Source organism: Sorex fumeus, unplaced genomic scaffold (genome assembly GCF_029834395.1).
Source record: "Sorex fumeus unplaced genomic scaffold, SorFum_2.1 ptg000041l, whole genome shotgun sequence".
NCBI classification, from domain to species: domain Eukaryota; kingdom Metazoa; phylum Chordata; class Mammalia; order Eulipotyphla; family Soricidae; genus Sorex; species Sorex fumeus.
In genome coordinates, this window is record NW_026606098.1 from 10,523,961 (window position 1) to 10,547,024 (window position 23,064).

At 53.1% G+C, this 23,064-nt stretch overlaps 1 protein-coding gene across 1 annotated transcript in view; it reads right to left on the reverse strand.

The window, feature by feature from the left end:
• The window catches only part of LOC130028869 (mucin-16-like), a 70,476-nt gene that overhangs the window by 39,279 nt on the left and 8,133 nt on the right, over positions 1–23,064 (reverse strand). Inside the window, exons 6-20 of the mRNA XM_056119711.1 lie at positions 18,165–18,736; positions 17,726–17,924; positions 16,807–17,008; positions 16,017–16,539; positions 15,162–15,287; positions 14,038–14,162; positions 13,443–13,638; positions 11,562–12,179; positions 10,089–10,155; positions 4,828–4,957; positions 3,663–3,690; positions 2,652–2,776; positions 2,497–2,564; positions 795–967; positions 101–166 (exon numbers count right to left, since the gene is read on the reverse strand). Of these exons, the coding sequence (XP_055975686.1) occupies positions 101–166; positions 795–967; positions 2,497–2,564; positions 2,652–2,776; positions 3,663–3,690; positions 4,828–4,957; positions 10,089–10,155; positions 11,562–12,179; positions 13,443–13,638; positions 14,038–14,162; positions 15,162–15,287; positions 16,017–16,539; positions 16,807–17,008; positions 17,726–17,924; positions 18,165–18,736 (3,218 nt within the window). The remainder of the gene's footprint in view (positions 1–100; positions 167–794; positions 968–2,496; positions 2,565–2,651; positions 2,777–3,662; positions 3,691–4,827; positions 4,958–10,088; positions 10,156–11,561; positions 12,180–13,442; positions 13,639–14,037; positions 14,163–15,161; positions 15,288–16,016; positions 16,540–16,806; positions 17,009–17,725; positions 17,925–18,164; positions 18,737–23,064) is intronic.

Here is a 23,064-nt window from a genome sequence, read left to right on the forward strand (position 1 = left end):
CTCAGGGCTGTCTCCTCTCTCTGTGCTCAGAGTGGGGGGCTCGGGGGGGACCCTGTGCAGTGTCGGGGATTGTCCTGAGATTTGGCGCTGTCGTTCCCACCTGTGGAGCTGGGGAAGGTCGTCAGGAGGGCGGAGGGTCCGGGTGAGGACGTGGAGGTCACCAGAGCTGCAAGGGAACAAGATGCGGTCACCCGGGCTCTGTAATGGCCCCGTGAGAAGGGCCAATCCTGGGAGCTCGCTGGGTCTGAGACGTGGGCAGTGTGGGGGCATCTCTGGAGCCGGGGGTGGGGGGGACACAGGACACAGACTGCAGGACTCAGTACTCACTGCTTGTGGCTGGGCTCCAGTACCAGTGATTATAACCTGCAGTGGGAAAGACAGGAAGAGGAGGGGAGGAAGTTACCAAAGGTGCTGGGGATTGAACCCAGATCAACTCCAGCGCCCTTCCCTCTGTACTGTCACCCCAGCCCTGTGTGATCTTTTTTCCTTTTTTTTTTTTTTTTTTTTTTGCTTTTTGGGTGACACCCAGCGATGCACAGGAGTTACTCCTTGGCTCTGCACACAGGAATTACTCCTGGTGGTGCTCGGGGGACCATATAGGATGCTGGGAATTGAACCCAGGTTGTCCGCGTGCAAGGCAAATGCCCTACCCGCTGTGCTATCACTCCAGCCCTCTTTTTTTTTTAAAGGGGTTCTGAAGAGAGAGAACCAAGACCCCATGTGAACAGATGCAGAGACACTGGAAAAGCCTTGGGGAACCGGGGGTGGGGGGCAGGGGTCACAGAGTCTCTCACCATTGACACAGAGGCTGCTCCTGTCCAGAGTGTAGGGGCCCAGGAGGGTAGCATTCTGTGTTTGCTGGTTCAGCTCCCAGTACAGATGTTCTCTGTCCAGCCTGAACCCCGAGGGGCCTGGCTGGTAGCTACAGACGACATCGACTCCGGTAACTGCTCCCTCCTTCTCAGGCCTAGGGAGCACAGGGAAGGGACTTTGGCAACCACAGACCCCAGAGAGCCTTTTTCTTCCATTGCTTTCCTGGATTTTAGTGATGGTGGAGGAGTCTGGCCAAACCCAGCAGTGTTCAGAAATTACTTCCAGTGCATTCTGGAGGGTCACTCCTGGTGGTGCTGGGGGGATCCCACAGGGCCGGGGTGGAACCTAGACCTCTCACATGTGAAGCTGGCACTCACACCTTCGAGCAAACCCGGACAGCCCCTGGATTCACTGTCACTGTCACTGTCCTCCCGTTGTTCATTGATTTGCTCGAGCGAGCCCAGTAACGTCTCCATTGTGACAATTGTTACTGTGTTTGGCATATCGAATACGTCACGGGTAGCTTGCTAGGCTTTGCCGTGGGGGCAAGATACTCTCGATAGCTTGCAGGGCTCTCAGAGTGGGGCAGAGGAATCAAACTCGGGTCAGCCATGTTGGCTGCTTGCAAGGCAAACACCATACCCACTGTGCTATCACTCCAGCCCCAGATAGTGCTTCTTTTTTATTTTTTTTTCTTTTTGGGTTACACCCAGCAATGCACAGGGGTTACTCCTAGCTTTGTACTCAGGAATTACTCCTGGCAGTGCTCAGGGGACCATATGGGATGCTGGGAATCGAAACCAGGTCGGCCACATGCAAGGAAAACTCCCTACCCACTGTGCTATCGATCCAGCCCCAGATAGTGCTTCTTTAAGAATGTAAAGGGTGGGGTCGGGCCAGCATGATTGGACAGTGAGACAGGTACTTGCCTTGCGCACAGTCTACCTGGGTTCGATTCGCCGGTACCACCCACCACCTGTGGTTCCTTGAGCCCTGCTGGGAACAATTCCTGAGCACCGCCAGGTGTACACCCCCCAATCCCCCGAAACCCCAAATAAAAATAAAAGGTGGGTTGGAGGGAGAGTACAGCCTCCAAACAATCACCATAGAAAACTGCAATCTATGGCTCCAGAGCACAGCGTTTTGTTTGCATTCTGTTTCCCTTCCGCCCCATATAGATGTCCTCGGGTCAAGTCCCGGACTTTGTCTAGCGGAGGTCCAGTGTCCCACCCTGGTCCCCCAGCTGGGGAGAGGAGGCAGTTTAGGAACTCGGGGGACATCCCTGGCACAGGTGCTGCACTGGCCGGTGCAAAACCCTTTGTACTCGTCTTGGTTAGGGTCTCCTGAGAGGCTGGGATTCAAACCCGGGTCTCCTATCTGCTGAGTTCCCTCAAACTGGGTCCCCTGCTGCCCTGATCCCTCAAACTGAGAAGTCCCCAGGGACTGGGCCCCCTGGAGTCTAGAGCCACAAGAGTCTAGAGTCCTCTTCCTCTCCTTTAACAGATAAATCGCCACCAGAGAGCAGAGAGGTTGTGCGCTTTCCCCCGGACACACAGCCAGCACCGGTTTCCACATCAGGTCCTTGGATCTGCTCTGTCCCAAGGAGCTCCGGCCCACAGGCTAATACAGGATATGAGAAGAGTCAGGGGTGATGCTTGGTGGGGGGCAGGGGACCCGTCTCACCTGAGCCAGGTGAGTTGGCAGCCTTCGTAGAGAGGCCCGATGCTGCTGTTCTTCAACAGGGACCCCAGCTGGGGAACAAGGAGAGGTCGGTGAGCTGGGGGTCCTGGAAGCCAGACTGGGGTGGGGGCGGCAGGGCTGGGGGTGTGGGGGCTCACCAGGCCCTGCAGGGACCTCTCAGTGGCCTTGAAGATCAACGAGCCAGAGTTCCCCATGTCGTCCTTGTAGCGCAGGTTGGTGATGGTGAAGTTGATGGTGAAAAGCATCAAGGAGGAAACCGCAGCTGCAAAGAGGAGCCAGTGTGGAGTCAGTTCTGGGGACTCCCCGCCGCCCTGGTCTCAGGCCCTGCAGCACTATGTTGGGGCCCGGTCAGGTGGTCCTTGTCTACTGCTGTCCCAAAGCCTCCTACCGCCTAGGTTGACCCTCAGCCCTTGCCAGGGTCCCTGAGATGTGTCTGATTTGGTGTTTTGGTTTGTTTGTGTTTGGGGCCCACCTGGCAGTGCTTGGGGTTGACTCCTGGCTCTGTGCTCAGGGATCACTCCTGGCAGGGCTTGGGGGACTCTATGGGGTGCTAAGGGTCAAACCCAGATTAGCTGTGTGCAAGGCAAGAGCCTTCCCTGCTGTACTATCACTCCAGTCTAACACATTTTTCGGGTGGTGTTGTCTTTCGGGGCCACCATTGGAGGTGCTTTGGGATTTCTCCTGGCTCTGTGCTTAAAATTTACTCCTGGGGGACACTATGGGATGCTGGGGATCAAACTGGGGTCAGTCACACACAAGGCAAACAGTTTACTGGCTGTGCTATTGCTCCAGCCTCCACGTTTCTGCCCTTAGACCCTCTTTATGAGATGTATCCCAGCAAATAAACAGACTCTACAGCCCAACGAATCCTTCTCTAGGCTTATACACCTTCAAGAATGAGAGAAGCCGACGCTCCCAACAGACACTTGTATGCCGCAGCATCATTCAAAAGAGTATTTGAAAGGTACATTTGGTCAGCCCCAGGACTCCCCAGATAAATGGAGAGAAATAGGTAAAGGCCTAGAATGGGAATAAAAAAAATCCCCCCTGTAGCTGGGGATTGAACGCAGGGCTTCAGACAGGCAAGGCCAGCATTCTGCTGCTGAGCTACATCCCTGAGCTCCCCAGACAATGGAATTATGACCCACCCATCCGTACAGAAGGAAGTTCCAACATCTGCAACATGGGCGAATCGTAAAGACATTACGGTAAACGGAATAAGGCACGTGTGTGCTCAAACAGGTTAGGCAGTGCGAATCCACTCCCATGTCTGTAATGGGCAGATTCACAGATGCGTGAGGCAGATCAGGTGACCAGGGAGTAAGGAAGGTGTGTGTGTCGGGGGGAGTGAGAGTGTAGGGGTCTCACAGATCTCAAATTTGGGGGGACAGGAGAGAGAGGCCAGGGTGAAGACACTTGCCTTGCATGTGGCCAATCCCAGTTCAATCCCTGGCTCTCTCCAGGGTTCCCAAGCACCTCCAGGGGTCAGCAACAGCCCCTGAGCACTGACAGGTATGGCTTAGCTCCTCCCCCCCCCCAAACTTTTTTAGGAGACAGAGGCAATTAATTCATGGCACTCTGAACATCATTAATGCCCTCTGCACCAATTCCTTGAAAATGCTAAAAATAGCAATCTGGTGCCTCTGCTTCCTCCCCCCCCCCATACACACACACACACACACACACACACACACACACACACTCTGACCACAGCAAAGGACTGAGAAAAAGCAAAGCCTCACTTGTTTCTGGGGCCACGCTCCCAGACGCCAGGGTAGAGCTCTCAGGAGTGTCCGGGGCGCTGCCGGTGGCGAGGAAGCTCGATTCTGTGGCAGCTACATTCGTGGTCTCGGGTGTGGTGGCTCCCAGTCCCGGGGTCAGGCTCAATCCTTCCCCCTGACTCTTTTCTGGGATGGTTGGACTCTGTGATGGCCCCCAGGTCATAATATCCCTTGTGACAGTCTCGGACACTGCCGGGGGTCCGACTGAAGTCACAGGGGCTGGGGGGCGGGAGCTCCAGGAGGTGTCCATGGGAGGTGGCTCCCGGCTTGTGGCTGGGGGGACACTGGCAGGGCTCAGGACATCCAGGGAGGTGGACAGAGAGGGGGGACTAGCACTGCTGGGTGAGAGAGAGGAAGTTGTGGGGGCTGTGGACGGGGCCATGGTGGGGCTGGTGGGGGTTGAGGACATTTCTGGAAAGAGGCCAGTTGATGCCACTGACCCTCCGTGGCCTCTGCTGGTCCCGGGGGTGTCAGGGACGGTGGGAGAAGTTGATGCTGTTTCCGGAAGGCCATGGGTCTCGGTCTGGGCCACAGGAGCTGAGCTGGTGTCCAGCTCGGGCCAGAGGGGCAGCGAGCTGGCCGTGGTCTCTGGGACAGGAGGAAAAACCGTGGAAGTTGGGACACGGGTGTTTGTCTCAGTAATCCCCGTGGTCTCTGGTTTCCTGGGAGCCAGAGTCGATGTTGGAAAAGAAGCTCCGACGTTTGTCTGCAAACCAGGGGCCTGGGAGGCCACTGTTGCTGCAAAAGATGCAGTCTGCATCGGGGCAGGTGACCCGGCTTCAGGGCGGGAGGGAAGTGGAGAGGATCCTATGGCCTGCGTGGTCCACATGCTTCCGATTTCAGGCTCTGCAGTGGAGACCATTGGGGTTGGGGCGGCTGAACCCTGTCTGGTCCCTGAATGGGTCACCCAGGAGACAGTCTCATCCGCTGGAGTCCAGAAGGGGACGCTGACCTCTGCCCTGGGAGTGGATAAGACCATTGGCTCACTGGTCGGAGCGGGGACGGTCGATGTCATCTGGGCCTCAGGAGGTGCAGATGAAGCTGGCTGGCTGAGAACTGGGGTCTGCGTTGGACTAGCAGCCCCCGTCTTGGTCCCGGGACTAGCCTCGGGCGAGGTCACGCTCTGTAGTTCACCTGGGGTGGCCGTTGGTGCCAGGGCCGGGGAGCTGATCTCTGTCCCAGGACTGGTGGGGAAGGAACGGGGGGTGTCCACTTTGCCTGGGAGGGTGCTGTGGGTGAGGGCCGGGGGGCTTCCCTCGGCAGCTTGGGTGGGCCCTGAGATTGTGCCATGCGGCTCCGCTGGGGTCAGCCTCTGCGTCGGGGCAGCCCAGGTGGTTTCTGACTCAGAATGAGCCTCCCCGGAGACCGGGGTTTCCCTGGGACCTGTGGAGAGCATCAGAGGTGGGGCAGTGGTGGCAATCTCAGCCACGGAGCTGGAAATTGTGGCCTCTGAACTCTCGGTTCCTGGGACATGGGCCAGCCAAGTGGAAGCTGGGGCAGCCAGGCTGGTGGCTGAATCCGCGGGTGACTGATTCTGGGAGAGCATGGGGGTTGTCCCCGGTGCTGTCACCTCTGTCCCTACAGTTTCTGTGGTCCATGAGACTGTGCTCTCTGGCTCCAGAGTGGAGTCTGTCTGAGCTGAAGCCATAGAGCTGGGATGGGGAGCCCCGGAAATTGTGGGGTGCAGTTCAGAGGTGGAACCATCCATTGCTGGGAAGGCTATGCTGGTCGGTGCCTCAGAAATGGGCACTAGTGATGTGGACACCCATGGTGTGCTGGGCCACGGATTTGTGGCCGGAGCAGAGGAACCAGCTTCCATATTGGGAGTGGGGGGCGTAGAGGGGGCACCGTGGGAGATATCCACAGACCCTGTACTCATCTCTGCACTGGGGGCAATGGTGGGGAGGACAGTCCCAGCCTGGGTCGCCCCAGAATGTGTGTCTGCAGCATCAGTGATGAGGGGGGAGTTTGTCAGTGGCAGAGTTGGGTGAGTTGGGCTGACCTTCACCCCAGAACTGGTAACCAGTGGCATTTCCCCGCCGGCCCTGCTGGGAGAAGCCATGGATGTGGTCGGCGCCGAACTGGCAGGTGCTCTGGAGTGGGTGAGCCACGAGGCCGTGGTGGCTGGTGTGGCAGGAGAGAGAGTCTGCATGGGGCTGGGGGTGACCGTGTGGGTGTCCACCTCAGGGTGAGTGGCTAGTGAGGTCCAGGCTTCAGGTGCGTGGGAGGAGACGTGGATGGTCGAAACAGTGGATGAGTCAGTTTCTGTCTCAAGGCTGGAGGCCATAGAAAGTGTCACGCCCAACTCATCATGGGGCCCTGTAGTGGTCGTCCCGGGATGTGGGGAGCTGAACTCTGCAGGAGGCGTGGCCAAGGAGATGTTTGCAGCTGGTTCCCGCCAAGTTGGAGAAGATGACTCAGCTCCGGTCCCAGAACTCGTAACCACTGGGAGTGTGACATGTGGGGATGTGTCTGACGTGCTGAGGGCAGTCATTGTATGAGAGGAGGAGGTCCACGGGACCCTGGACTCCGGCCTCTCAGGGGAGATAGTCCAAGACGGGGCCACAGAATTGGCTGCCCCCACAGGGCGGGTGACTGGCGAGGCTTCCAGTTCTGGCTTGTGGGATGCATCGGTCCCCAGGAGGGCCATGGTACTCAGATCTCCCGCCCCAGACGTGATGGCAGTGGTGACCCACGCAGTTTCCAGGGTCGTTGTATGAGCAGTTGGGCCCCCGTCTGCTCTAGAACTGCTCTCCGATGCAGTCACGAGCTCTGGAACCCCACGGGAGGGAGGTGGCGTTGGTGGCGACGAGCTTCCAGGAGTCCCAGGATGGGTGATGCTGCCCACACTCATCTCCTCGATGTGAGTCTCGGTCCCAGCACTCGGGACCAGGGAGGATGCAGTCTCTGATCGTCCATGGGAAAGAGCTGGAGTGGTCCCCAGGGCATCTGTGCTTGACTCCGTCCCAGACCTGGTATACATGGAATCCAGCGTCTCTGTTGCCTGAGAAGGAACATTCGGTTTTGTGGTGCTGATTCCTGGAGATCTCGTGTGGTTTGTCGCATCAGATGTGGCCCAGGGACTCAGTGTCCCCAGAGGGAAAGGAGAGGCCGTGGGAAGCAGTGAGGTGATGGAGGTGGTTTTCAGGGCTAGGCCGGTGCTCTCGCTCTTCTCTGTGCCCCCTGTCGGCCGTCCTGTTAATAATTAGACAGAGGACATGCAAATAGTTCTTGTGTATGGACTGGCAAGGAGTTATAACCCCAGGAAGAAAGATCTCTTTTGTGCCTGGGTTGTTTTATGTCAGACAAAGAAATGATGAATGGCATTTTCCATTCCTTACAAGGTTACTTTCTCGCCTACCACTATTACTGTGCTTACTACCATTACTATTACTTTGATTCCTACTATTACTGTGATTACTACTATTACTACTACTGTGATCACTACTATTGCTGCAATTACAACTATCACTATTACTGAGATCACTATTATTGTTACTATTTCTATGATTACTACTATCACTGGAACCACTACTATTATTGTGATTGTTACTATTACTACTATTGCTGTGATCACCACTATTACTGTGATTATGAGCATATCCACTGTTACTGAAATTACTATTAATACTGTTACTGCAATTACTACTGTTACTACCTCAGTCACCTCCTCCCATTTGGTTACTATTCTTACTCTCGCTACTATTTCTACTATGTAAAGATTATTACTACTTCCTGGCAAACCTTCCAAATCCAATTCAATTGTGATTTCCTAACAAAGGGCTAATCTTCAACATAGATATGGCATTCACAAAGCTGGATAACAAAAACAAAAACAAGAGGAAAGAAAAATCTAAGCAAAGCACCCCCAGAGAGGAGATGAACAGAATAGGCATTAAATCCTAAGAGGAAACATAGGTAGCCACCAGACTTATAAAAGACTGTTCATTATCACTAGTTATTGGGGAAACGCAGAGGAAAAATGACAATGAGATAGGGATCGGAGAGGTGGTCCAGTGGGTAGGGTATTTGCCTTGCCCGCAGCTGACTCAGGTTCAAACCTGGGCATCCCTTAACAGTCCCCCAAGCCCACTAGGAGTGATCCCCTGAGTGCAGAGCCAGGAATAATCCCTAGGCACTGCGGGTGTGACCCCCAAAGCACACCACTCCTCCAAATGACAATGAGATATCATCTCACACCGGTGAGAATGGTCTTAATCAAAAAGGATGAAACCACCGGCATTAGTGGCAATATTGGGGGAAGGAGGTCCCTCTTTCATCCTGGTGATCAGTCATCATGAACATTTTTTTTCATAAGCTTGGTGGGATACAGCCTGGTTATGTATTTATGGAAAATGGAGTGGAGATATCCAGGAAATCGGAAATAAAACTTCCATCTGACCCCACGATTCCCCTCCTGGGCATTGACCCCAAGAACACTAGAGCCTTAATCCAATAAAGGACACATGGTACCCTACGTTCATCAAGGCCTTATCCCCAATAGCCACGGTCTGCCAGAAACACCCAACTGTTTATCAGCCGATGAGTGGATTCACAAAACTGTTGGTCTTGCTACACACCAGCCTACAATTCAGCAATAAGAAAAGACTTGTGTTGTTTGCTACAATCTGGATGGAACTGGAGGGCGTCCTGCTAAGTGACATGACCCAGAAGGAAATGGAAGCCAATCCCCAAATGATCTCATTCGTTTGTGGGTGGAACAGTCCCCAATAGAAGTAAACCCTGAGGAAGACCCAACTGAATAGTCTTCTATGGTGACAAGGGGGAAGGAGGTGGTGGAAGGGACGATAGGTGTTGGGTTTGTGACACGGATGGTGACAAGAGCATAGAGCAGTGCAAGTATAAAGCAGCAATGTGGAAGCTACTGTAAACCCCAAAGAGCCAATAAAAATGAAACAATTTCTTCTCTACATTTTTACAGTTCAAACCAAATATAGATTCATTGTCTATGTTTTAAATGTGGAGTGCTTTTTTTGCATCATAATTATTTCATTCCTTATTACTTTCTCCCTATGACTGTCTCCCCCCAATTTGGTACTCCAAGAGTACCACAGCCAAGTATATTCACTCCAAGTTTTCTTTTTCTTTTTTTTCTTTTTGGGTCACACCCAGCAATGCTCAGAGGTTACTCCTGGCTCATACTCTCAGGAATCACTCCTCATGGTGCTTGGGGGACCATATGGGGTGCTGGGAATCAAACCCGGGTCAGCTGTATGCAAGGCAAATGCCCTTCCTGCTAGACTATCGCTCTGGTGTATTCTATATGCCAAAAACAGTAACAATAACAGGTCTCATTCCCCAGACCCTGAAAGAGTCTCCAATATGGCAGCATTGGGAAAGGTGAGTAAGGAGAGACCTTACTCTAAAATCTCAGGGCTGGGACGAATGGAGACATTACTGGTGCCCGCTCAAGTAAATCGATGAACAATTGGATGACAGTAATGATGACAGTGATGACTCCCAGTTTTCAGTGGCACCTCTAACAGTGAGCAAGTTCTTACTAAGCATCGCTAGACTATTCTGGCTGGCTGGGTTGGATCTATGAATTGGGCGTGTCCAACTTTGAATTTAAACTCAGAGGCTTATCAAGTATGGATGTCCACTGGGTAAGAACCAGCAAACTCAGAGAAGTCCAGGACAGGCCCACCTCATGCTTCCTTGTCAGGAAACAGAATTGTTCTTCTCTCCAGAAAGGAGATAAGACAGTGAGCTGCTGGGAACATACCGCTGAGAGTGGCCGATGGTGTGGATGCCACGAGACGTGGGACTGACCCAGACGTGCCTCCCGGTCCTGTTGCATGGGGTGCCCATGTGATGCGTTCCACAGTGCCATCGGTCCCTGTGGGGCAGACAATGAAAGTCATTTACCGCTGCCAGACGGAAAACACTGTTGACATAGATCCAGTCATGGAACAACTCAACCCTCTCAAGCCTGCCTCTATGCAGCGTGACATATGCTAAATGACCACTTTCCACAGATCCATGCATCCACTCACAGTCTTCTGGTTTCCTTCCATCCATCCCTACGTCTCCCAAACTACCCACTCTACCTTCTACCATTTTTATTTATTTATTTATTTATTTATTTTTGCTTTTGGATCGCACCTGACTATACTCAGGGCTTACTCCTGGCTCCGAACTCAGGAATTACTCCTGGGATGCCGGGAATCAAATTCAGGTTGGCTGCATGAAAGGCAAATACCCTCCCTGCTGTACTATCGCTCTGGCCCCTCTACCATTTCTTGTTCTTTAAACAAATCTTTGCAATATTGCCATTTTCCTTTCCCATTTCCTCCCCAAATGTTTGGTGTGTTTTTTTTTGGGCCAGGGATCACACCCGGCTATGCTCAGGCCTTACTCCTGGCTCTGTGCTTAGGGTCACTCCCAGCAGGTTCGAGGGTGTTGCGGATTGAACCCAGCCAGCTGTGTGCAAGGCGAATGCCCTTCCTGTTTAACTATCCCTTCAGTGCCTCAAACATTTTCTTCAGTCCTTTCTTTGAGTCTCCTTACCATCCACTCACACCCACCCGGCCCCCCTGTGTCTATACATGCCTCCTTTCTTCTTTCTTGCATACCTTCATCCCTTTTATTCTTGCATCCTTCCAACCACACTTATCCTTCCTTGGAATCCCATGCCTCACTCACTTATCAAACCTCAAGTGACGCCAAGCCACTTGATTCGAGTGTGTAGTCATCCATGCATCTAATTTTGGTGTGTACCCACCAAACCAAACCGATGGGGGGTGCTGGTTCCATCAGTGGCTAAAAGCTCCCCACTAGGCAAGCGAGATCCAGGCAAGTGAGATCCTGAACTTGCTCCCTGGTGCCACGTACAAGCATTGGTGGCTCTGAGCATGTGATGTCTGCAGAGCCAGCCGTGTGTCCAAGCTCCACCAGTGAAAGTGCGCGGCCCCCAGCAAGCAACGCAACAGCATTAGGCATGAGCACCACAGTGACCCTCTGGGAACACCATCATGCAGAGTGCAACACCAGCCCACCCCCAGCAGGTGTGTAAGCACTGCAATTGTGACCCCGGTGAGCATCACGACCAAGTGCGTGTGACCCCCCCCCCCCCCCGCCCTAGTCAGCACCACAGCAACAAAAGAGAGTGGGGAGGGGGAAACATTTGACAGGAAGTTAAGTTACCTCCCTGTAGGCATTGTTCATAGACATGGGGGGGATCAGGGGACAGAAAGAGAAGAGCTTCTTATGAGCCCCCAATAGCAGAAGCGTTTAGCTCCTTACTTGTTAGTGGAGTGGAATATGGAGGAACTTGAGTAGTGCTGGTCTCGGTTCCCAAATCAACACTCTCTGTCTTTCTGGTCACTGGGTCGGATGATCCAGTGGTCTGGACTGTGGGGATCCACGTCTCCAAAGTACTGGCCATGTCCAAGGGTCCTTCTTTGGAGCTGGTCTCTGCCCCCACGCTGGTGCCTCCAGTAAGTGGGGTAGTTGGAAAGTAACTAATGCTTGGGAGGGCTGAATTGCTAGAAGAGTCCACGGAAGTGAAGGTGGGCGAGGATGATGAAGTAGATGAAGGCCAGATAGCAGAAATGGTAGACTCCGGAGCACCCCCCGGACCTGACTGCGTGGATGAAAGTGGATTAGCTGAGGAGGCTGCTGAGCTGATGCTCCGCATTGGGGTGATACTGAGGGAAGCTGTGGCTTCTGTGGCCTCCATGGCCTCCGTGGCCTCCGTGGTCTCCGTGGCCTCCGTGGCTAGTGTTTCCATGGAAGCACTCATGGAAGGCAACATCGTTCCCTTGGGTCCAGCAGTACTTTCTGATTCAGTGCTGGAGTCGGAGGTGGGCAAAGCAGAGCCAGTAGCCAAGACTGAGGTGACATAAGTGATGGCTTCTGTGTCTGGTGGGGATGAAGGCAGGTCGGTTCCAGGGATAGTCTCAGAAGAGGGGACCTCAGACTCAGGACTCTTTAAATGATGGGGGGATGCAGTTGATGATGGTGGGTACGTGGGTGAGGCAGGCTGGGAGCTCATGGTTATGTGTGGGGAGGTCGACTGAGTGGTCTGATGGGGAAGGGGCTTTGTCTCTGCTGGGGTCGAACCAAAGGAGGCTGGGCTGGTGGTAGAAGTGATACCCGTGTCCAAAATGGAGGGAGCATGCGTGGAACTGGAGGTGACAGAGGAATACAACGATGTCGGGACAGAAGTATGAGTCTGGAGTGAAGCGTGGCCAGAGTTAGGGGTCTCCGTCAAAGTCACAAATGTCTCTGGATTCACGGAGGATGGAGAAGAGGGAAGGACGAGGGGAGAGCTCACGGAAACTGGAGGTGAGAGAGTGTCAGGAGCTAAGCCCAATGTTCCCGAGGTGGCAGGGCCAGTGGACTCCGTGGGGGCAGGAGTGGTCACGTAGGCAGGTTCCACAGAGAGAGTGGAGGGCAAGAGTATGGCGCTGGATCCCATGGGCTCAGTTGGGACAGGGGTGGATGGCTGCTTAGAGAAGGTGACTTCTGTCCTGAATGTCTCCATGGGAGTGACAGTGGAATGTCCAGTGGAAACAGTGATGATGTCCGTGTTTGAGCTGGGCAGTTGCCGTGGACTCGTTCCATCAGAACTACTCAGGGATTCTGGTTTTGTAGGTTCAGATAGGCCGGGCACGGATGTGGGATGAACATGGGGAGAAGGAGTTACAACCCAAGATGATGTGGTGCTGGAGGACCCCAGGCCAGTTGGGAGCAAGGAATGTGACTGAGACCCAGGACTGGTAGCCCCCACATGGGCCGCGGCTGTGGTTCGGGACACAATTATGGTGGCTTCGGAAGATTTGAGCGTCTCTATAGTGGGGATTCTCCAAGTTGGAAGAGAACTGGTTCTGGGTCCCACGCTTGCGTGTGAGGCGTCTGTGCTCTGTGCTGGGACATGGGGGTTGAGCGACATCAAGCCTGCAGCAGAGGAAGGACGAGTCCCCGGGAACGTGGAAGACCATGAATGTGCTGGAGAGGATGAAGTATGAGTCACCACAGTGGAAATGTCCGCCCTTGACGTCACCTCCGGTGGGACACTGGTTGGCTCCGAGATCAGAAAACCCTGAGTCACAGCCGAGTATGTCTCCAGCCAGGAGGCTGAGGATGAGGTGTCAGAACTGAGTGTCCCCGGGGATGCGGAGCCAGTGGAGACTGTGCTGGGAGTGATGGTCATTTCTGGAGGTTTTGCCATATTGGAGGAAGGAGAGAGCCTGGTGCTGAATTCGGTGGGCATATCTGGGGACATCGTGGACTGAGCCAGGTCACGGATGGGTGTTCCGAATGTTCCAGTGGGCACATCAGGGGAGACAGAGATGGTGTGAGTGTTGATGGTGGTCTCCTGGGAATTTCTGGTCAGCCCGGTGCTACTCCAGGTGGCCTTTGACGTGGCCTCAACCATTGTCATGTTAGAAGAGTCGGGAATGGGGGTGGAAAGAGTGATGTGGCTTTTGGTGGAAGGGGGGACCCCTGGAGACTTAGTTCTTGGGAGAACTCGATCAGATGGGACTGAAGAATCTGATGGAGGGCTGGAAGTATCCATCTGCGTGACATCTGAGGGATGGGAAGCGTGAGTCAGCCCACGCTCTGTTGTGGCTTTGGAAGCATCTGGTATCTCTACTGTGGCGGTTCTCAACACTGGATGAGAACTGGTTTGGGGGCCCACACTTGTGTGTAAGGAGGAAGAGCTACTACCAGGTAGAGGGGAGGAGACTGGGGAAGGCGAGGTCAGGGCAGGCACCAGCAAGCGGACGGTGCTGGTTTCCGTCCAGGGGAAGGGAGGCTCCGTCCATGACACTCCTTTGGAGACTGAGCTCAGGACAGAGGTCATGTCTGAAGGTGGGAAACCCTGAGTGACAGCTGAGGCTGTGGATATCCAGGGAGCAGCGGGAGACAAGTTAATGCCTCCATGGGTCATGTCGGTCACTTCTGTAGGTTCAACGCGGACAGTGGAGCTAGGGAATCCAGTGCTCGATACTGTGGCAATGTCTGGTGACAGCGTGGACTGAGCCAAGGCAGGAAAGGAGATGGTGCTGGAGAAAGTGACATCTGTTCCAAGAGCCTCAGATGGAGTCCCTGTGGGAAGCCCAGAAAGGACAGGAACTGTCTCTGTCTTTTCCCTGGTCTGCTGCAAGGTGACAGTCTCCTCAGTGCTCCTCAGGGAGGAAGTTGATGCAGCATCAAGTCCTGTAGATTTGGGAGAGCTGGGCTCAGGTGTGGGGACAGGACTGTGACTTTGGGCAGAAGGAATTAGTACAGGAGAGGTGGCTTTGGAGTAACCTGCATCAGGTGAGGAAGGAGATTCAGATCCAGAACTGGTGGTGCCCACACTGGTGCCATCTGTGACTTTGGAAGAAGGAGTCACCTCCCTCCCTGTGGTGACTTCAGAAAATTCAAGTGACTCCGTGGTACTTCTCCAACTTGGAGGTGAAGTGGTTCTGGCCCCTAGACTCGTGTCTGCCACATTAGTGTTCTCAACCCCCATAGGGGTGTTGAGTGACACTGAATTTGCAGCAGAGGAAGGGTGAGTCCCAAGGACTGTGGAGGATTGTGGGGCAGGTGAGTTAACAGTAGATGAGGAGGGCATGAATGTACCCACCACAGATGAAGGTTCCGTTTGTGATACCCCCTCAGATACTGTGCTGAGGAGAGAGGACATCTCTGAAGGTGTGACACCCTGAGTCCCAGCTGAGTATGAATCTGTGGAGGGAACTGTGGTTGCTGTGTCTGATCTAAATATCCCTTGTAGTGTAGAGTGAGGGGACCCTGTATTGGTGGTGACCGTTGTAGGTTGAACAATGTTGGTGGAGATAGAAAATCTGGTGCTGGATCCTGTGGAAAAATCTGGCAAGGACCAAACCGGGCCAGTGATAGAGGTCATGCTGGGGGTGGTGACATCTGTCCCAAGTGTCTCAGATGGAGTCCCAGTGGGGACTGAAAGGACAGGGGCTGTCCCTGTGCTCAAAGTGGTCTGCTGGGAAGTGATGGTCTCTTGGGTGCTAAGAGAAGGAGTAGACTCAGCCGCAAGTCCTCTTGATTCAGATAAGGTGGGCCCAGGTGTGGGGACAGCGTTGTGACTTTGGGTGGAAGGAGTTCCCACAGAAGAGGTGGCTTTGGAGTAACCAGGGTCAGGCAAGGAAGGATATTCGTGACCAGAACTGGTGGTGTCCGCACTGGCTGTCTCTATAATTTTGGAAGCAGAAGTCACCTCACCCCTTGTGGTGGCTTCAGAAGATTCCAGTGTCTCTGTGGTACTTCTCCAACTTGAATGTGAAGTGGTACCAATCCCCAAACTTGTGTCTGCCACACTAGTCATCTCAAACTGCACAGAGATATAGGGTGAAACTGAACTTGCAGCAGAGGAAGGGTGAGTCCCAGAGACTGGGGAGGACTGTGGGGCAGGTGAGGTCCCATCAGCTGAGGGCACAGAGAAGGCGGCAGTTCTGGTGTCTGCCACAGAGGAAGGCTCAGTCCATGATACCCCCTCAGATTTTGTTCTGAGGAGAGTGGACATCTCTGAAGGTGTAACACCCTGAGTCCCAGCTGAGTCCGAATCTGTGGAGGAGACTGTGGTGGGTGTATCTGAGCTCAGAGTCCTCTGTGGTATAGCGTGAGGGAACCCTGTGTGGGTGGTGACCGTTGTTTCTGTAGGTTCAACCATGCCGGTGGAGCTAGAGAACCTGGTGCTGGATCCTGTGGCAAAGTCTGGTGAGGACTGACTTGGTCCAGTGATAGAAGTCATGCTGGGGGTGGTGACATCTGTCCCAAGTGTCTGAGATGGAGTCCCAGTGGGGACTGAAAGGACAGAGGTTGTCCCTGTGCTCAAAGTGGTCTGCTGGGAAGTGACGGTCTCTTGGGTGTTAAGAGAAGGAGTAGACTCAGCCTCAAGTTTTTTAGATTCAGATGAGGCAGGTCCAGATGTCGGGATAGCACTGTGACTTTGGGTGGAAGGAGTTACCATAGAAGAGGTATAACCTGCAGCAGGTGAGGAAGGAGATTCAGACAAAGAACTGGTGGTGTCCACGCTGGCTCCCTCTGTAATTTTGGAAGCAGGAGTCACCTCACTTCCTGTGGTGGCTTCAGAAGATTCTAGTGTCTCCGTGGTAATTCTCCAACTTGGATGTGAAGTGGTACCAATCCCCAAACTTGTGTCTGCCACGCTAGTCATCTCAAACTGCACAGAGCTGTAGGGTGACACTGAACTTGCAGCAGAGGAAGGGTGAGTCCCAGAGACTGTGGAGGACTGTGGGGCAGGTGAGGTCCCGTCAGCTGAGGGCACAGAGAAGGCGGCAGTTCTGGTGTCTGCCACAGAGGAAAGCTCCGTCCATGATACCCCCTCAGATACCATGCTGGAGAGAAGGGACATCTCTGAAGGTGTGATACCCTGCATCCACTCTGAGTCTGTCTCTGTGGAGGGCACTGTGGTGGGTGTATCTGAACTAAGAGTCCTCTGTGGTATAGAGTGAGGGAACTTTGTGTGGGTGGTGACCGTTGTTTCTGTAGGTTCAACCATGCCGGTGGAGCTAGAGAACCTGGTGCTGGATCCTGTGGCAAAGTCTGGTGAGGACTGACTTGGTCCAGTGATAGAGGTCATGCTGGGGGTGGTGACATCTGTCCCAAGTGTCTCAGATGGAGTCCCAGTGGGGACTGAAAGGACAGGGGCTGTCCCTGTGCTCAAAGTGGTCTGCTGGGAAGTGATGGTCTCTTGGGTGCTAAGAGAAGGAGTAGACTCAGCCGCAAGTCCTCTTGATTCAGATAAGGTGGGCCCAGGTGTGGGGACAGCGTTGTGACTTTGGGTGGAAGGAGTTCCCACAGAAGAGGTGGCTTTGGAGTAACCAGGGTCAGGCAAGGAAGGATATTCGTAACCAGAACTGGTGGTGTCCGCACTGGCTGTCTCTATAATTTTGGAAGCAGGAGTCACCTCACTCTTTCTGGTGGCTTCAGAAGATTCCAGTGTCTCTGTGGTACTTCTCCAACTTGGGTGTGAAGTGGTACCAGTCCCCAAACTTGTCTCTGCGACACTAGTCATCTCAAACTGCACAGAGCTATAGGATGACACTGAACTTGCAGCAGAGGAAGGGTGAGTCCCAGAGACTGTGGAGGACTGTGGGGCAGGTGAGGTCCCATCAGCTGAAGGCAGAGAGAAGGCAGCAGTGCTGGTGTCTGCCACAGAGGAAGGATCTGTCCATGATATCCCCTCAGACTTCGTGCTGAGGAGAGTGGACATCTCTGAAGGTGTGACACTCTGAGTCCCAGCTGAGTCCGAATCTGTGGAAGGGACTGTGGTGGGTGTATCTGAGCTAAGAGTCCTCTGTGGTATAGAGTGAGGGAACTTTGTGTGGGTGGTGACCGTTGTATCTGTAGGTTGAACAATGTCGGTGGAGATAGAAAATCTGGTGCTGGATCCTGTGTCAAAATATGGCAAGGACCAAACTGGGCCAGTGATCGAGGTCATGCTGGTGGAGGTGACATCTTTCCCAAGTGTCTCAGATGGAGTCCCAGTGGGGACTGAAAGGATAGGTGATTTGTCTGTGCTCAACATGGTCTGCTGGGAAGTGGAGGTGTCTTGGGTGCTAAGAGAAGGAGTAGACTCAGCCTCAAGTCCTGTTGAATCAGACGAGGTGGGTCCTGGTGTGGGGACAGTGTTGTGACTTTGGGTGGGAGGAGTTCCCACAGAAGAGGTGGCTTTGGAGTAACCAAGGTCAGGTGAGGAAGAAGATTGAGATCCAGAACTGGTGGTGTCTACACTGGTTTCCTCGGTGATTTTGGAAGCAGGAGTCACCTCACTCCCTGTGGTGGCTTCAGAAGATTCTAGTGTCTCCGTGGTACTACTCTGACTTGGATGAAAAGTGGTACCAGCCCCCAAACTTGTGCCTGCCATATTAATATTCTCAAATGACACAGAGGTGTTGGGGAACACTGAAATTGCAGCAGAGGAAGGGTGAGTCCCAGAGACTGTGGAGAACTGTGGGGCAGGTGAGGTCCCATCAGCTGAGGGCACAGAGATGGCGGCAGTGCTGGTGTCTGCCACAGAGGAAGGCTTTGTCCATGATACCCCTTTAGATTCTGTGCTGAGGAGAGTGGACATCTCTGTAGGTGTGACATCCTGCATCCTCTCTGAGTCCGTCTTTGTAAAGAAGACTGTGGTGGGTGTATCTGAGCTCAGAGTCTTCTGTGTTATAGTTGGAAGGGACCCTGTGTGGGTGGTGACTGTTGTTTCTGTAGGCTGAACCATGAAGGTGAAGCTAGAGAACTCTGTGATGGATCCTGTAGCAAAGTCTAGTGTGGACTGAGTCATTCCAGTGATAGAAGTCATGCTGGGGGAGGTGACATCTGTCTCCATTGTCTCAGATGGAGTCCCAGTAGGAAGATATGAAAGGACGATAGGAGTTGTCTCACTGCTCAAGGTGGTCTGCTGGGAGGTGATGGCCTCTTGATTTCTAAGAGAAGTAGACTCAGCCTTAAGTTGTGTAGATTCAGATAAGGTTGGTCCAGGTGTAGGGACAGGACTGTGACTTTGGATGGAAGGAGTTCCCAGAAAAGAGGTGACTTTGGAGTAACTTGCATCAGGTGAGGAAGGAGATTCAGATGCAGATTTGGTGGTGTGCACACTGGCTCTCTCTGTAATTTTGGAAGCAGGAGTCATCTTGGTCCCTGTGGTGGCTTCAGAAGATTCTAGTGTCTCTGTAGTACTTCTCCAAATTGGGTGTAATGTGGTTCCAGCCCCCAAACTTGTGTTTGCCACTTTAGTGTTCTCAGATGACACTGACCTTGTAGCAGAGGAAGGGCGAATCCCAGAGACTGTGGAAGACTGTGGGGCAGGTGAGATCCCATCATCTGAGGGCATAGAAAAGGCAGCAGTTGTGGCGTCTGCGACAGAGGAAGGCTCCATCCATGAAACCCCCTCAGATACTGTGCTGAGGAGAATGGACATCTCTGAAACTGTGAAACCCTGAGTCCCCTCTGAGTCCATCTCTGTGGAGGGGACAGTGTTGGGTGTATCTGAGGTAAGTGTCCTTTGTGGTATAGAGTGAGGGGACCCTGTGTGGGTGGTGGCCATTGTTTCTGTAGGTTGAACCATGCTGGTGGAACTAGAGAATCTGGTGCTGGATTCTGTGGCAAAGTCTGGTGAGGACTGAGTCATTCCAGTGATAGCAGTCATGCTGGGGGAGGTGACATCTGTTTCCATTGTCTCAGACGGAGTCACCTGAGCTGTCTCTCTGCTCAAGATGGTCTTCTGGGAAGTGACTATCTCCTGATTTCTAAGAGAAGTAGACTCAGCCTTAAGCTCTGTAGATTCAGATAAGGTTGGTCCACGTGTGGGGACAGGGCTGTGACTTTGGGTAGAAGTTTCCACAGGAGAGGTGACTTTGGAGTAACTTGCATCAGGTGAGGAAGGAGATTCAGATAAAGAACTGGTGGTGTCCACACTGGTTCTCTCTGTAATTTTGGAAGCAGGAGTCACCTGACTCCCTGTGGTGGCTCCCGAAGATTCTAGTGTCTCTGTGGTACTTCCCCAACTTGGGTGTGAAGTGGTACCAGTCCCCAAACTTGTTTCTGCCATACTAGTCATCGCAAACTGCACAGAGCTGTAGGGTGACACTGAACTTACAGCAGAGGAAGGGTGAGTCCCAGAGACTTTGGAGGACTGTGGGGCAGGTGAGGTCCCATCAACTGAGGGCAGAGAGAAGGCGGCAGTTCTGGTGTCTGCCACAGAGGAAGGCTCCGTCCATGATGCCCCCTCAGATACCATGCTGAGGAGAGTAGACATTTCTGAAAGTGTGACCCCCTGAGTCCCATCTGAGTTCGTCTCTGTGGAAGGTACTCTGGTAGGTGTATCTGAGCTCAGAGTCCTCTGTTGTATGGAGTGAGGGGATCCTGTGTGGGTGGTACCCGTTGTTTCTGTAGGTTGAACCATTGTGGTTGAGCTGGAGAATCTGGTTTTGGATCCTGTGGTAAAGTCTGGTGAAGACTGAGCTGGGCCAGTGATAGACTTCATGATGGGGGAGTTGACATCTGTCTCCATTGTCTCAGATGGAGTCACCGTGGGAAGCTCAGAAAAGGCAGGGATTTTCTTTGTGTTCCCATTGGTCTGCTGGGAGGTGATGGTCTCCCAGGTGATCCAATGGGAGAGAGTTGGCTCAGTTGTGAGCCTTGATTCAGGAGAGCTGGGTTCAATTGTGGTGATAGCTTTTTGCCACTGGGTGGAAGGATTTATGACAGGAGAGGTAGTTTTGAAGTACCCTGGGTCAGGTTTAGAACTGGTGGTACCCATTGTAGTCCCACCTGTGATGTTGGTGACAGGAGACTCCTCGGTTTTTGTGGTGGTTCCAGAAGATTCTAGTGTGTCAGCTGTGCTCCAGCTTGGGTGTGAAGTGGTTCCAGTTCCCAAATTCATGTCTACCATTTTAGTGGTTGCAACCTGTATGGGGTTGTTGGGTGACACGGAACTTGTAGCAGAAGAAGGGTGAGTCTCAGAGATTATAGAGGACTGTAGGGAAGGTGAGGTCTCATCAACTGTGGACACAAAGAAGGCACCAGTGCTGGTGTCCGTCACAGAGGAAAGCTCCATCAGTGATACCCTCTCAGATGTGACACTGTTCAGGACAGTTGACATCTTTGAAGTTGTGACACCCTGAGTCTCCACTGAGTCTGTCTCTGTGGAGGGAACTGTAGTTGTGTCAGACCTCAGTGACCCCTGTGGTGTAGAGTGAGGGGCCTCTGTGTGGGTAGTGATGGTTGTTCCTGTAGGTTTCACCATGACGGCAAAGCTAAAGAACCCGGTGCTGGATCCTGTGGTAAAGTCTGGTGACAGTGAGGACTGAGCTCGGCCAGGGTTGGATATGCTGGAGGAAGCGATATCTGTCCCGAGTGCCTCAGGTGGAGTTCCTGTGGGAAGCCCGGAAAGGGCGGGCATTGTCTCTGTGTTCCTGCTGGTCGGCTGGGAGGTGACAATCTCCTCAGTGTTCCAACTGGAGAAAGTTGACTTATCTTCAAACTCTGTAGATTTGGAAGAGCTGGAGGTAGGTGTGTGGACAGGGCTGTGACTTGGAGAAGAAGGATTTACCACAGGAGAGATGGTTTTGGAGAAACCTGGGTCAGGTGAGACCCAGGAAGGAGATTCAGATTCAGAACTGGTGGTGCCCATGTTGGTTCCATCCTTGATTTTGGAGTGAGTCACCTCACTCTCTGTGGTGGATTCAGAAGATTCTAGAGTCTTAATTGTGCTTTTCCAATGTACATGTGAAGCAGTTTCAACTCCCAAACTCATTTCTATGACATTAGATGACTCAACCTGCACAGGGGTGCTGAGTGACATTGAATTTGCCGTAGAGAAAGGGCGAGTACCAGGGGCTGCGGAGAAATGAGGAGCAGATGAGGCTATGATGGATGAGGAGGGAATGTTGGGGCCTGCCACAGAGGAAGGCTCCGTCCCTGATACCCCTTCAGACACCCTGCTCAGAACGAAGGACATGTCTGAAGGTGTGACACCCTGAATCCCCACTGAGTCCATCTCTGTGGAGGGGACTGTGGTTGGTGTATTAAACTTAAGTGACCCCTGTGGTGTAGAGTGAGGGGAACCTGTGTGAGTGAGGGTGGTTGTTTCTTTAGGTTCAAACATGAGACTTGAGCTAGAGAACCTGGTGTTGGATCCTGTGGCAATGTCTGGTGACAGTGAGGAGAGAACTTGGTCAGAGATAGAGCTCATGCTGGAGATGCCATCTGTGCTGAGTGCTTCAGATGGAGTTCCCTTGGGAAGCCCAGAAAGGGCAGGGATTGTCTCTGTGTTCCTGCTGGTCGGCTGGGAGGTGATGGTCTCCTCTGTGCTCCAAGGGGAGAGAATTGACTCAGTATCAATCTGTATAGACTGTGAAGATCTTGATGTAGGTGTGGGGACAGGACTATGACTTTGAGTGGAAGGAGTTACCACAGGAGAGGTGGCTTTGGAGTAACTTGGGTCAGGTGAGGAAGGAGATTCCAATCCAGAACGGTTGGTGCCCACGTTGGTTCCATCAGTGATTTTGGAAACAGGAGTCTCCTCACTCCCTGTGGTGGATTCAGAAGATTCAAGAGTCTCCGTGGTACTTTTCCAACTTGGATGTGAAGTGGTTCCTGGTCCCAAACTTGTATCTGCCACATTAGTGGTCTCAAACCACAGAGAGGTGTGGGGTGACACTGAATTTGCAGCAAAAAAAGGGCGAGTCCCAAGGACTCTGGAAGACTGTGGGGAAGGTGAGGTCCTGGTAATAGAGGAGGGTATGAATGTACCCACCACAGAGGAAGGCTCCATCCATGGCGGCCCTTCAGATCCCATGCTGAGGAGAGTGGGTATCTCTGGATGTGTGGCACCCTCAGTTCCCACTGAGTCTGTCTCTGTGGAGGGGACTGTGGTTGGTGTGTCTGAGTTCAGTGTCCCCTGTGGTGTAGAGTGAGGGGATCTTATGTTAGTGGTCATGGTAATTTCTGTAGGTTTAACCATGGTGGTGGACCTAGAGAACCTGGTGCTAGATCCTGTGGCAAAGGCTGGTGACAGTGTGGACTGAGCTCGGCCAGAGTTGGATATGCTGGAGGAAGCGATATCTGTCCCGAGTGCCTCATATGGAGTCCCTGTGGGAAGCCCAGAAAGGTCAGGGATGGTTTCTGTGGACCTGCTGGTCTGCTGGGAGGGGTTGGTCTCCTCAGGGCTCCTCAGAGAGGGAGTTGATGGAACTTCCAACTTTGCTGTTTCAAAAGATTCAGTCATGGCTGGAGATATGGTGGCTTGTGC